The sequence below is a fragment of the Haliotis asinina genome, chromosome 14 (genome assembly GCF_037392515.1).
Source record: "Haliotis asinina isolate JCU_RB_2024 chromosome 14, JCU_Hal_asi_v2, whole genome shotgun sequence".
In the NCBI taxonomy this organism is placed as follows: Eukaryota; Metazoa; Mollusca; class Gastropoda; order Lepetellida; family Haliotidae; genus Haliotis; species Haliotis asinina.
The window spans coordinates 1478102-1491047 of NC_090293.1; the positions used below are offsets into that span (position 1 = coordinate 1478102).

Genomic DNA, 12946 nt, shown 5'->3' on the forward strand with positions numbered 1-12946 from the left:
TCTGTGCTCTAATCATACACCAATATAACGAACTGTTTAGGCTCTGTTTGCCTGCTCTAATCATGTACCACTATCCGGGTATGTTAGATTCTGTTTGTGTGCTCTAACTATGCATCTGTATACGATAATGTCGGTGCCCTCTGATCATGCGCCAGTACGAAGTATACATTCCATCTTTCAGCTCCGATTGCATGCAGATGCTGTTCATACACATTCTCACTTTAAGCCATACTCAAGTACTCTGCCTTGCTCTCATGGTTTGTTATCGTCCTTAAGTGATGCTCGAATATCATGATTTGTACGTAATATTTGCATGCTATACTATCGTTCCAATGACGGGAACCTCTGTCTAGTTGCCATTTTGCGTGCTCTGCTGGCATCCTTTCAATTCGGTTTCGTCATGTCGGTGACCAGTATTCTCCACACCATTCAAGTAGTATCGATGTTTCAGTCATACAGACCTTTGACTATTGACCTTTGTTCCTTATTTCCAGGAATCTGCCGGAGGTGGACGCTGTGATAAGAATGATGCGACCAGTTTCATTGATAGAATCTCTAGTGAATAGTCTCAGTGAGGCTATCAATATCCATGCCTTCTGCTGACACAGAGTAGTTTACCATATCGATCCCAGTACCTACACTGCTCCGTCACAAGAAGTAAATGAATCGGATATGAAGCTATACTAACAAAGCGTTCCCTACAAAGCTTTTCTAGAGATGATAAAAAAATCCGCACGTGGAAGGCATGTAGTTGCGGAATGTTAGTTTAACTGTCATTCCGACCGAGTTGGAGGCAACTATTGGCTAGGCTGTCGGCAACGTTCGGAATCGATCGATTTTCTTCAGTATCGGAACTCCTGGACACCAGTCTGAAGCGATGAGATCGCCACCTAGCGGCGGGATGCCGTACTACTGAAATTGACGTCTGTTGCTTGTATCGTCTGCTTGGAACTTGTGTCGTCTGCGTTTTCATCAGTCGTGATATGGAGCAAATCTCTGTCACACAAAGCTGTTAAAGAAGATCTGGTGTATGTTTGTGACTGTATTTGGATAGATATAATCACTGAGGAGAATTCATATCGTGTTATGTTATTTTAGAGAATATATTGCCTTCTTCTTCTCGTCCGCCATGCGTCGACCACGCTTCAAGTTTCTGCTGGGGATTGTGCTGGTGTTTCTGTGCCACTGTGGAGTGCATGCTGTAGATCTGGACGGTAAGTCTCATATACAATTTTTACTTCCCATAACAGCACTTGGCGAGTGCTAACAAGCTTCCCAGGCCGAGATGAATATTGATTTATAATCAAGAATTAATACCGGTCTTCCTGGAGAAACAATTCCTGTACTGATGGGCAGCAATCTAAGGCATCCGCAGTAATGTACGGATCATCTTCCCACATCATCTTCAACATCTCCTATGTATATTTAGCATCATATTCCACGCTGTTATGTAGAATATGTCTGGAATATGCTTGCCGAGGTATCCACAGTCCAACCAAGGAAGCGACGGTGTCTGTTACACGCAGGGAACCAATAGGAAAGAATCCGTCTTTGAGAAACTTTAACTGTGTAACGTGATTTAGAAATGGCGGTCAGTGTTAGCCAAATAGACCGTATAAGTCATCGAATGTTGCAAGTAATTAGAGTGACGATTGGTAATTTGATATATTTTCTCTTTGATATTTTCACGATTACATATTTAAAAATGTATTGTGTTTTTAAGTTCATGTTAGTAACAGGTGTGAATTTAAAATATGTATGACTGTTTGACTTCACGCTCTGACAGTTCATGCATACATACAACAGTTCAACTGTATCACACATTACTAATGAAGAGCTCCTCAGGCGGTGCGTACAGCTCTGGTTATCTGTAGCATGAAGCTGCTATGCTGGTTTACTGTTCTAACCATATGGATGTTGAACAAATCACCCAGGTATGTTAGGGTTCCAAGGTGTCAGTGAGTGATCTTAGTCTTACGCCGCACTCAGCAATATTCCAATTATATGGCGGCGATCTGTAAATAATGTGGACCAGACAATCCACTGATTAACAGCATGAACGGCGATCTGCGCAACTAGGAACAAATGACATGTGTCAACCAAGTCACTGAGCCTGACCACCGGATCCCGTTAGTCGCCTCTTACGACAAGCATAGTCGCCTTTTATCGCATGGGTTGCTGAAGACCTATTTTACCCCTGTACCTTCACGGGATGGGAGGGTTTAGGGACGGTTGAATACATTTGTGTCAATGATGGGGTATGAAGCATGCAATTGCTTATTTCCCGTTTTTCTTGGTTAATAAGAACAGCCTGAGTGGTTAGCGTTATCGAGCGTTATCTGAGAGTGTGGTGTATGCAGTGACTCACGCTGTTTGATATATGAACACCGCCATTTGCTGTACGATCAAAGTGTTCTTACATACCTGTGTCTTTACATGTACAAATACCGTGTGCCTATAGATGACCGCGGTGTTTCTTTACACATGAAAACACCACGGCAGTCAGCTCTCAGACGGAATACAAGTCGGGAAGATCTGCGTGTGTCAGGTACACAGGTAGCAAGGTTTGGTTCCGTGTCAAACTTGTGGGTTGGAGCACAATTCCGTTCGGGGCGTTGTGACACTTCAAAGACAGAACCACATTTCCCCTGATCTAATCTGTGTGGGTATTCGAGACATTTTAGACATATGCCCAAGCAGTTCTCAAGACCTCTGTGGATATAAGTACAGGTAGTAAAGACCTCTGTGGATAGAGGTACAGGTAGTAAAGACCTCTGGGGATAGAGGTACAGATAGTCAAAACCTCTGGGGACAGAGGCAAGGTAGTAAAGGCCTCTGGGGACAGAGGCACAGGTAGGAACGGCCTCTGTGGATAGAGGTACAGGTAGTCAACACCTCTGGGGACAGAGGCACAGGTAGTAACGGCCTCTGTGGATAGAGGTACAGGCAGTCAAGACCTCTGGGGATAGAGGTACAGGTAGTCAACACCTCTGGGGATAGAGATACAGATAGTCAAGACCTCTGTGGATAGAGGTACAGGTAGTCAAGACCTGTGGGGATAGAGGTACATGTAGTCAAGACCTCTGTGGATAGAGGTACATGTAGTCAAGACCTCTGTGGATAGAGGTACATGTAGTCAAGACCTCTGTGGATAGAGGTACATATAGTCATGACCTCTGTGGATAGAGGTACAGGTAGTCAACACCTCTGTGGATAGATGCACAGGTAGTAACGGCCTCTGTGGATAGAGGTACAGGCAGTCAAGACCTCTGGGGATAGAGGTACAGGTAGTCAAGACCTCTGTGGATAGAGATACAGATAGTCAAGACCTCTGTGGATAGAGGTACAGGTAGTCAAGACCTCTGTGGATATAGGTACATGTAGTCAAGACCTCTGGGGACAGAGGCACAGGCAGTAACGGCCTCTGTGGATAGAGGTACAGGTAGTCAAGACCTCTGTGGATAGATGCACAGGTAGACACGACCTCTGTGGATAGAGGTACATATAGTCATGACCTCTGTGGATAGAGGTACAGGTAGTCAAGACCTCTGTGGATAGAGGTACAGGTAGTCAAGACCTCTGTGGATATAGGTACATGTAGTCAAGACCTCTGGGGACAGAGGCACAGGCAGTAACGGCCTCTGTGGATAGAGGTACATGTAGTCAAGACCTCTGTGGATATAGGTACATGTAGTCAAGACCTCTGGGGACAGAGGCACAGGCAGTAAAGGCCTCTGTGGATAGAGGTACATATAGTCATGACCTCTGTGGATAGAGGTACAGGTAGTCAAGACCTCTGTGGATAGAGGTACAGGTAGTCAAGACCTCTGTGGATAGAGGTACATATAGTCATGACCTCTGTGGATAGAGGTACAGGTAGTAAAGACCTCTGTGGATAGATGCACAGGTAGACACGACCTCTGTGGATAGAGGTACATATAGTCATGACCTCTGTGGATAGAGGTACAGGTAGTCAAGGCCTCTGTGGATAGAGGTACAGGTAGTCAAGACCTCTGTGGATATAGGTACATGTAGTCAAGACCTCTGGGGACAGAGGCACAGGCAGTAACGGCCTCTGTGGATAGAGGTACATGTAGTCAAGACCTCTGTGGATATAGGTACATGTAGTCAAGACCTCTGGGGACAGAGGCACAGGCAGTAACGGCCTCTGTGGATAGAGGTACATATAGTGATGACCTCTGTGGATAGAGGTACAGGTAGTCAAGACCTCTGTGGATAGAGGTACAGGTAGTCAAGACCTCTGTGGATATAGGTTCAGGTAGTCAAGACCTCTGGGGACAGAGGCACAGGCAGTAACGGCCTCTGTGGATAGAGGTACAGGTAGTCAAGACCTCTGTGGATATAGGTACATGTAGTCAAGACCTCTGGGGACAGAGGCACAGGCAGTAACGGCCTCTGTGGATAGAGGTACATATAGTCATGACCTCTGTGGATAGAGGTACAGGTAGTCAAGACCTCTGTGGATATAGGTTCAGGTAGTCAAGACCTCTGTGGATATAGGTACAGGTAGTCAAGACCTCTGTGGATATAGGTACATGTAGTCAAGACCTCTGTGGATAGAGGTACAGGTAGTCAAGACCTCTGTGGATAGAGGTTCAGGTAGTCAAGACCTCTGTGGATATAGGTACATGTAGTCAAGACCTCTGTGGATAGAGGTACAGGTAGTCAAGACCTCTGTGGATAGAGGTTCAGATAGTCAAGACCTCTGTGGATAGAGGTACAGGTAGTCAAGACCTCTGTGGATAGAGGTACAGGTAGTCAAGACCTCTGTGGATAGAGGTACAGGTAGTCAACACCTCTGTGGATAGAGGTACAGGTAGTCAAGACCTCTGTGGATAGAGGTACAGGTAGTCAAGACCTCTGTGGATAGAGGTACAGGTAGTCAAGACCTCTGTGGATAGACGTATGAGTTGTTCATGCCATTCACCATGTTGAGTTGTTGCTACCTGAGACCTCTGTTGACAATCATTTGACTGCCTCATGTGCACTTGTTACATGTGTTGTGCATGTGGACGCGTTCTGCACACTTACATGTATACATACAACTTGCGTCTATGCTACTATGTGGCTGGAACCATTGCAACAACATGCGTATGTTCCAATAAATGAGCCAGGGAAGTAAACACTAGAAACCTGACAATTCCATCTCGGTGAAGCCAGGTCTCCAGTTGAGCACATTTTAATTATTGCGCAGACAAGAGATTCCGTTTGAGTAGGAAATGTTGATGCGACATTGTATGAGATTAGTGGCGCTTGTCTCGATCCATCTGCTGGTACATTGCAAGTCCCAATTAATTCCTATTTGATTGTAGCAGTCCAAGGCCTTCACACAGTGTGGTGTTTGCTGACAGCTAGATCCTGTCAGGCCCTGTAGAGATGGAGCTTCTTATCCCACTGATGGTCATTAAGGGCAGTACCTCTCCAGCACCCACCTGCCTCTAGGGTCTCTACACAGCCACAAGGATGGGGTGTTGTGGGCGCACAGGAGGAAGCTGTTATAGTGTTTAGTAGTTGATGAAGAGGATGGTGGTATTAGATAGATAGACGGAGGGGGTGGTCCTGTTATATAGGCAGATGGAAGAGGATGGCAGTATCATGTAGATAGACGGAGGGGGTGGCCCTGTTATATAGACAGATGGAAGGGGGTGGTGGTATTATATAGATAGACGGAGGGGGTGGTCCTATTATATAGACAGATGGAAGGGGGTGGTGGTATTATATAGATAGACGGAGGGGGTGGCCCTGTTATATAGACAGATGGAAGGGGGTGGTGGTATTATATAGATAGACGGAGGGGGTGGTCCTATTATATAGACAGATGGAAGGGGATGGTGGTGTCATGTAGATAGACGGGGTCCTGTTATATAGACAGATGGAAGAGGATGATGGTTTTATATAGACAGACGAAGAGAATGGTCCTGTTATATGGGCAGATGGAAGAGGATGGTGGTATTATATAGATAGACGGAGGGGATGGTCCTGTTATATAGACAGATGGAAGGGGATGGTGGTATTATATAGATAGACGGAGGGGATGGTCCTGTTATATAGACAGATGGAAGAGGATGGCAGTATCATGTAGATAGACGTAGGGGATGGTCCTGTTATATAGGCAGATGGAAGGGGATGGTGGTATTATATAGATAGACGGAGGGGATGGTCCTGTTATATAGACAGATGGAAGGGGATGGTGGTATTATATAGATAGACGGAGGGGGTGGTCCTATTATATAGACAGATGGAAGGGGATGGTGGTGTCATGTAGATAGACGGGGTCCTGTTATATAGACAGATGGAAGAGGATGATGGTTTTATATAGACAGACGAAGAGAATGGTCCTGTTATATGGGCAGATGGAAGGGGGTGGTGGTATTATATAGATAGACGTAGGGGATGGTCCTGTTATATAGGCAGATGGAAGGGGATGGTGGTATTATATAGATAGACGGAGGGGATGGTCCTGTTATATAGGCAGATGGAAGGGGATGGTGGTATTATATAGATAGACGGAGGGGATGGTCCTGTTATATAGACAGATGGAAGGGGGTGGTGGTATTATATAGATAGACGGAGGGGATGGTCCTCTTATATAGACAGATGGAAGGGGATGGTGGTATTATGTAGATAGACGGAGGGGATGGTCCTGTTATATAGACAGATGGAAGGGGGTGGTGGTATTATATAGATAGACGGAGGGGATGGTCCTGTTATATAGACAGATGGAAGGGGGTGGTGGTATTATATAGATAGACGGAGGGGATGGTCCTGTTATATAGGCAGATGGAAGAGGATGGCAGTATCATGTAGATAGACGGAGGGGATGGTCCTGTTATATAGACAGATGGAAGGGGATGTGGTATTATATAGATAGACGGAGGGGATGGTCCTGTTATATAGACAGATGGAAGGGGGTGGTGGTATTATATAGATAGACGTAGGGGATGGTCCTGTTATATAGACAGATGGTAGAGGATGACGGCGGTATCATGTAGATAGACGGGGTCCTGTTATATAGACAGATGGAAGAGGATGATTGTATTATATAGACAGACGGAGGGAATGGTCCTGTTATATTGGCAGATGGAAGAGGATGGTGGTATTATATAGATAGACCGAGGGGTGGTCCTGTTATATAGGCAGACTGAAGGGGATGGTGGTGTCATGTAGATAGACGGAGGGGTGGTCCCGTTATATAGACAGATGGAAGGGGATGGTGCTGTCATGTAGATAGACGGAGGGGTGGTCCTGTCATATAGACAGATGGAAGGGGATGGTGGTGTCATGTAGATAGACGGAGGGGGTGGTCCTGTTACATTTAGACAGATGGAAGAGGATGATGGTACTATATAGATAAACCGAGGGGGTGGTCCTGTCATATAGACAGATGGAAGGGGATGGTGGTGTCATGTAGATAGACGGGAGCTGTGTATGTTGTATAGACAGTAGGATGTGGATGTTGTAGTATATATACAGAAAACGAGAAAGGAGGCAGTGGTTTTCTATGGACATAATGAAAAGGGGGTGGTTTTGTTTAGAGAGAAGGATTGATTGGTTGGTTTCAGCAACATTAAGCTATATGGTGCCGGTCTGTAAATAATGGAGTCTGGACCAGACAATCCAGTGATCAACAGCATGAGCATTGATGTAATCAGCTGGGAACGAAGGAAGGGGTGGTGGTGTTACACAGACAGGAGGAAGGGTGCCGCATTTCTAGACAACGTATGCGAAGACCCTGGTATCCAGGAGTGAGAGATCTAGTGGTCCCAACCTGTCCCGGGCAATCCTGTTTTGTAAAGGTGGCCTTGAGGTAGCACACAGCAATATTCAGCTGTTATTGGTTGTATACCCAGATGTAGGATACGTCAGTGAGTACAAATTATCGTTATGTGTGACGTTAATTAGAGGAAATACTTTGACTGAGTGAGTTAAGTTTAACAGAAAGAAATTAGCAGGACTACCATGCGTTTCTTCATCTCCCTGGCTGTGTAATCTGCGCCATTCTCTCACAATTAAATTACTGTGGAGCAGGGGATGTAGCGTTCCTTACAGAGTTCCTTGCCTTTTACTTTTTGACATTGTCCCCCAGATGTCCGACATGAAATCCGAAAATCTAACATGCCTATAACAGCTTCAGACAGAATGCTGTTCCTTGACTGTAAATGTCCACAGAGGCTCTTCCCTGCCTGAGACATACATAGCTACATAGTTACAGTATAGCTACATAGTTACAGTAAAGCTACATAGTTGCAGTATAGCTACATAGCTACATAGTTACAGTAGAGCTACATAGCTACATAGCTACAGTATAGCTACATAGCTACATAGTTACAGTAGAGCCACATTGCTACATAGTTACAGTATAGCCACATAGCTGCATACTTACAGTATAGCCACTTAGCTACATAGTTATAGTATTGCCACATAGGCACATAGTTACAGTATAGCTACATAGCTGCATACTTACAGTATAGCCACATAGCTACATAGTTACAGTATAGCCACATAGCTACATAGTTACAGTATAGCTACATAGCTACATAGTTACAGTATAGCCACATAGCTACATACTTACAGTATAGCTGTATAGTTATCATAGTTACAGTATAGTCACATAGTTACAGTAAAGCTACATAGTTACAGTATAGCTACACAGTTACAGTACTGTTACATAGTTACAGTATAGCTACACAGTTACAGTACTGTTACATAGTTACAGTATAGCTACACAGTTACAGTACAGTTACACAGAGATAGTTACAGTACAACTACATAGTTACAGTATGGCTGCCTGCCTTAAGGATGCAGCGTAATGTATGTTGGCATATGGAGCTCGAGCAGCGTTGGTACGTATGCCGCCACGTTGCCAACCTGTATCGAACCCGCGTTCCACTCGCTATCTACCAACTGTTGCTAAGTCCTGTGTTTTAGATGGATTTCCAGTTACAACAGTGTTTTCCTTGTTAACATGTTCTCAGGAGTGTATAAACAGGCATCTCGTGTCGACTGTATCATGTGGATCTCGACCACGTCTGCACATGACGTCACGACTGCAGGTGAGTCACCTGCAGGTGAGTCATACCTCCCCCATGATTGCCGGGTCGACACGCACTTCCCTGCACTCTCACAGTTGCTGCGACGGTCCAGCACATGAACGAGTTGATTTGTCTGATGTTGAATGTTGCCTCGAGTAAATCCCGCTCGTGTTATGGATCATGTAACGCGGCATCAAACATAACAATTTGTCTTCCCGATAATGGAGTGTCTTAGGGGTTAACTGGTCTACAATCCCAGGCTCACTTACGGTACATAGTGTAGATAGACTCACTTGCGGTACATGGGTGTTGATATGCTCACTTCCGGTATATGTGTGTTGATGGGCTCACTTCCGGTACTTGTGTGTTTTACAGACTCACACCGGGTGTTTGAGTGTTGATGGGCTCAGTTCCAAAACTTGTGTGTTGATAGGTTCGCCATAAAAGGTAATTTATACAGGATATGCACATGACGAATGCATAGTACACACATGATACATCCGTGATACATATATCACAGGTATATCTCGTACATTAAGCGTTCCTGGCCTGACCCGTAGTACATGGCTTATTGGAGATCAATGCTCACCATTTAAATGACATGCTATTACAATATTTTTGTAACAAAATGGAATATTTAGGTTTGAATATCTTGGCGTGTTGCCGTCTTGTAAGATAACGATCGCGCCTTGATAACGAGGGCTTGAATAAGATATCAAGCACTCTTTATTCAGCGTTTTAACGATTAGGTTTGACCAAGGTTTCACTATAGAAAAACAGAACGCACTTATGCCTGTGAGTCCTGAATCAATGCAATGTGTTCGAGAAGTTATCTTCGTCCAAGTATGATTACTCAAGTGTGATTATTCAAGAGAGAAGTCTCACTGTCGACATAATCAGTGTATGTGATGCCCAGGAAACACGCTTTATGACGTCATTGTGGATTGCAACAAAGTGGATTGTGTGGGTGATCACGACTGACGTATCCCAGCATTCCCCAGTTCCGGGGATGTTCAAGCTGGTACTGGCAGCCAGGGTCAGCACCACTCAATAACTGATCTGTCGATCACAGTGCTTATCAAGTCTATTTTAAATAACATTGTTTTTAAATATACGCATATTGTTCATATGGCACTTTACACAGTATAAGCAAGATTTAATGCAGTTAACCGTAAACAAAAGTATTTCAGTTTCTTGTTATATGAACAGCTCAATGCGTATGAAACCGATCAATCTTGCCACACACATAGGCTCGCGCACGTACGTACACAAACAAAAAAGGGACATAAAACCCACAGACACACACAAGGAGGACTGGGAGGGAGAATGGATCGGAGCACATGTTTGTGCATTCTTGAACATAACGATCCATCATCAGGGGAGTGTAGTGGAAATACAAAGAAATGCAATGGTTTGTCTTCCCTGACGCCTCGGTGTCTCCACATGGCGTCCAAGAACAGGATACCGTCTGTCTCCCTATCTGTCTACTGATAGCTGATGGTGGAGTGACCAAGTGGCGTCACTGGACTGCAGGTGACAGTCAGCCGTGGTTGTCGCTGACCTTGACAGTACAAGTGAGGTGTGTCCCTGGTGTAAAGTCAAGTGTCCCTGGAGTAAAGTGAAGTGTGTCTTTGATGTACAAGTCAGGTATTTTAATGGTTTACAGGAGATCTGTATTATTGATGTACAGGTCAGCTGTGTTAATTATTTCTAAAGCAGACCAGATGATAACATCTGCTGTTATGATGAAGACGTGGGTTTCTGTGTTTATATGGACATGGAGACATATGGACATGGGGCCATATGGACATGGGGCCATATGGACATGTGTTTGGTGCAGATTGGCAAGAGTGTTTCTGCACGTCTCTCTGGATCCAGCGCTGTTTTTCACAATTGCGAACAGTTGATTATAGATCTGTCCTATTCTCTGATGAGATGTGCTCCTAACTGATGGAGTACCATTAACTTTGCCCACTGTGTAACGGGCGAAATTGACGGAACAAACGGCGATATATCAGGGTCATCATGGACCATGGTGGCCGCGGTGGTTTATGAGGCCTCTGTTTGTGGGAAATTGGCAAAGGAATGAGTGTAGGCTGTGCCCTGTAATGAGTCTTCTTCATAGAATGGTTGTTTTATATTCATCAGTTTATACAAGCCAGAAACAACTTGGAATCACTTAGAGACCAGGATCTGGTCATCAATTTAACTTATATAGATGCGCTTTTATCTTTGTTGTTCTTGGTTACCAGGAAGTGACACAAAATGGACTGTTTCTATCATATAACGAGACAGGGGAATGTATTTTGATTCGTTTCCGGGGTGAGTTCACAAATAAGGTCATGTCACGTGACTGTAAAATGTCAAATATAGAAACATGAAAGTAGTGTGTGGCTACCTTCAGCGGTCAGGTGTGACGTCATAATTAGATAGGCTGAGTACACTAGGATGAATGTCATTTAGTGGGTGGCACGTGTGGCTACCGTTCCGGGAGCAGCTTGAATCCTTTGCACACAGCCCAACATCAGACGACAAAGGATATTCTATCTGCTTTTTAAGCACCCAAACAGTTCACAGCAAGTAAAATCATACACTGTCAAAATCATATTGTACACTCTCAAACATCGGAACCACTTTCGTGTACTTGTGTTCACCACTCGTCCTGACCTCCTGACCTCCTGACCTCCCGTGAAGGAAACGACAATAACACAGATAATAATTCCCAATCGATGGTAGGTAGGTAGGTAGGTGGGTAGGTAGGTGGGTAGGTAGGTAGGTAGGTAGATAGGTAGGTAGGCATTCAGGTAGGCATGCAGGTAGGTAGGTAGGTAGGTAGGCATTCAGGTAGGCATGCATGCAGGTAGGTAGGTAGGTAGGTAGGTTCTAACATTATTCTCAGGTTTGCAAACGGGAAATATATTGTTGTTTTTGTCGGAATGAAATAACTGAACTAAAATGGAAGTGTTGCATTCCAACGCCTTCACTAACACAACACAGGGGAGCGTTGCAGTCATAGAAACATGTAAACTACGGGGCTATCAAAATATACATTCATACAATATACACACGAAGCCCAGATTTCTCTGGAAATAGCAATATATGGATGTACAACTTCTTGTTGCTATGGAAGCGACGTGTCTGTGTTTATTCACATACTTTTATCCTACCCTATCGCAGCTCTCAAAGGAGTAAGCAACATTTTGTCTGTTAGGATGAACAGATGTCCATATTGACACTGGGAAAACCGACCTGGGCGGGAGTGTTGCCATACACGTCTTGAGTGGGGGGATATCAAGCCCTTGTAAGAGTCTAAGGTGATTGCCACACCACATTCTACTCACCCTTATTAAAATTCGGCCGTTTCCAGGATCTGGCCCCTCCCTAATGTTGGTGCTGGTGTAGAATGCGGGCTCATTTGTAGCGGGCTTCCAACACTGAGGAACCTTTTCATCCTGGGGACAATAACTTTATTGTGTTGCTTCTGACGTCTGGCGGGGAAGGTTCTTGATCTTCCCCCTAACGCCGGGCTGCTCCCATTTACCGCTAACGATGCGGCGAACTTCTTGTGTTATGTTTGTGTGTATGTTATTGCATGATTTACTTTTTCCACTGAGTATTTCATAGCACATTGGTTATTGTTTAATATGCCTGGTGAAACTCTTGTGACTAGTTTAACACTCAGCGGAAAGATACCTTAGGTTCTCGTCTTGAACCTCATTTCACGACAATGGGCTTTTTAAATGAGTTCGCAAAGACGTCGGCGACCACTCGGCTGCTGTAGACGTGAGGCATTATTCATACTGTTGCATCTGTGCAGTTGTAGTCAGCTCCCATCTGTCTCACACTGGCTGAAAGGCCGTTTTATCATCTCTGATAGTTTTTTCAATCAAATG

At 44.7% G+C, this 12946-nt stretch overlaps 1 protein-coding gene across 2 annotated transcripts in view; it reads left to right on the top strand.

Annotated features, from left to right (window-relative positions):
* The first annotated feature begins 868 nt into the window (after positions 1-868).
* Positions 869-12946, top strand: part of LOC137261834 (uncharacterized) — a 63941-nt gene continuing 51863 nt past the window's right edge. For both annotated transcript variants that reach the window (XM_067799634.1, XM_067799635.1), the window contains exon 1: positions 869-1214. In XM_067799634.1, the coding sequence (XP_067655735.1) occupies positions 1130-1214 (85 nt within the window). In that variant the 5' untranslated portion in view covers positions 869-1129. The remainder of the gene's footprint in view (positions 1215-12946) is intronic.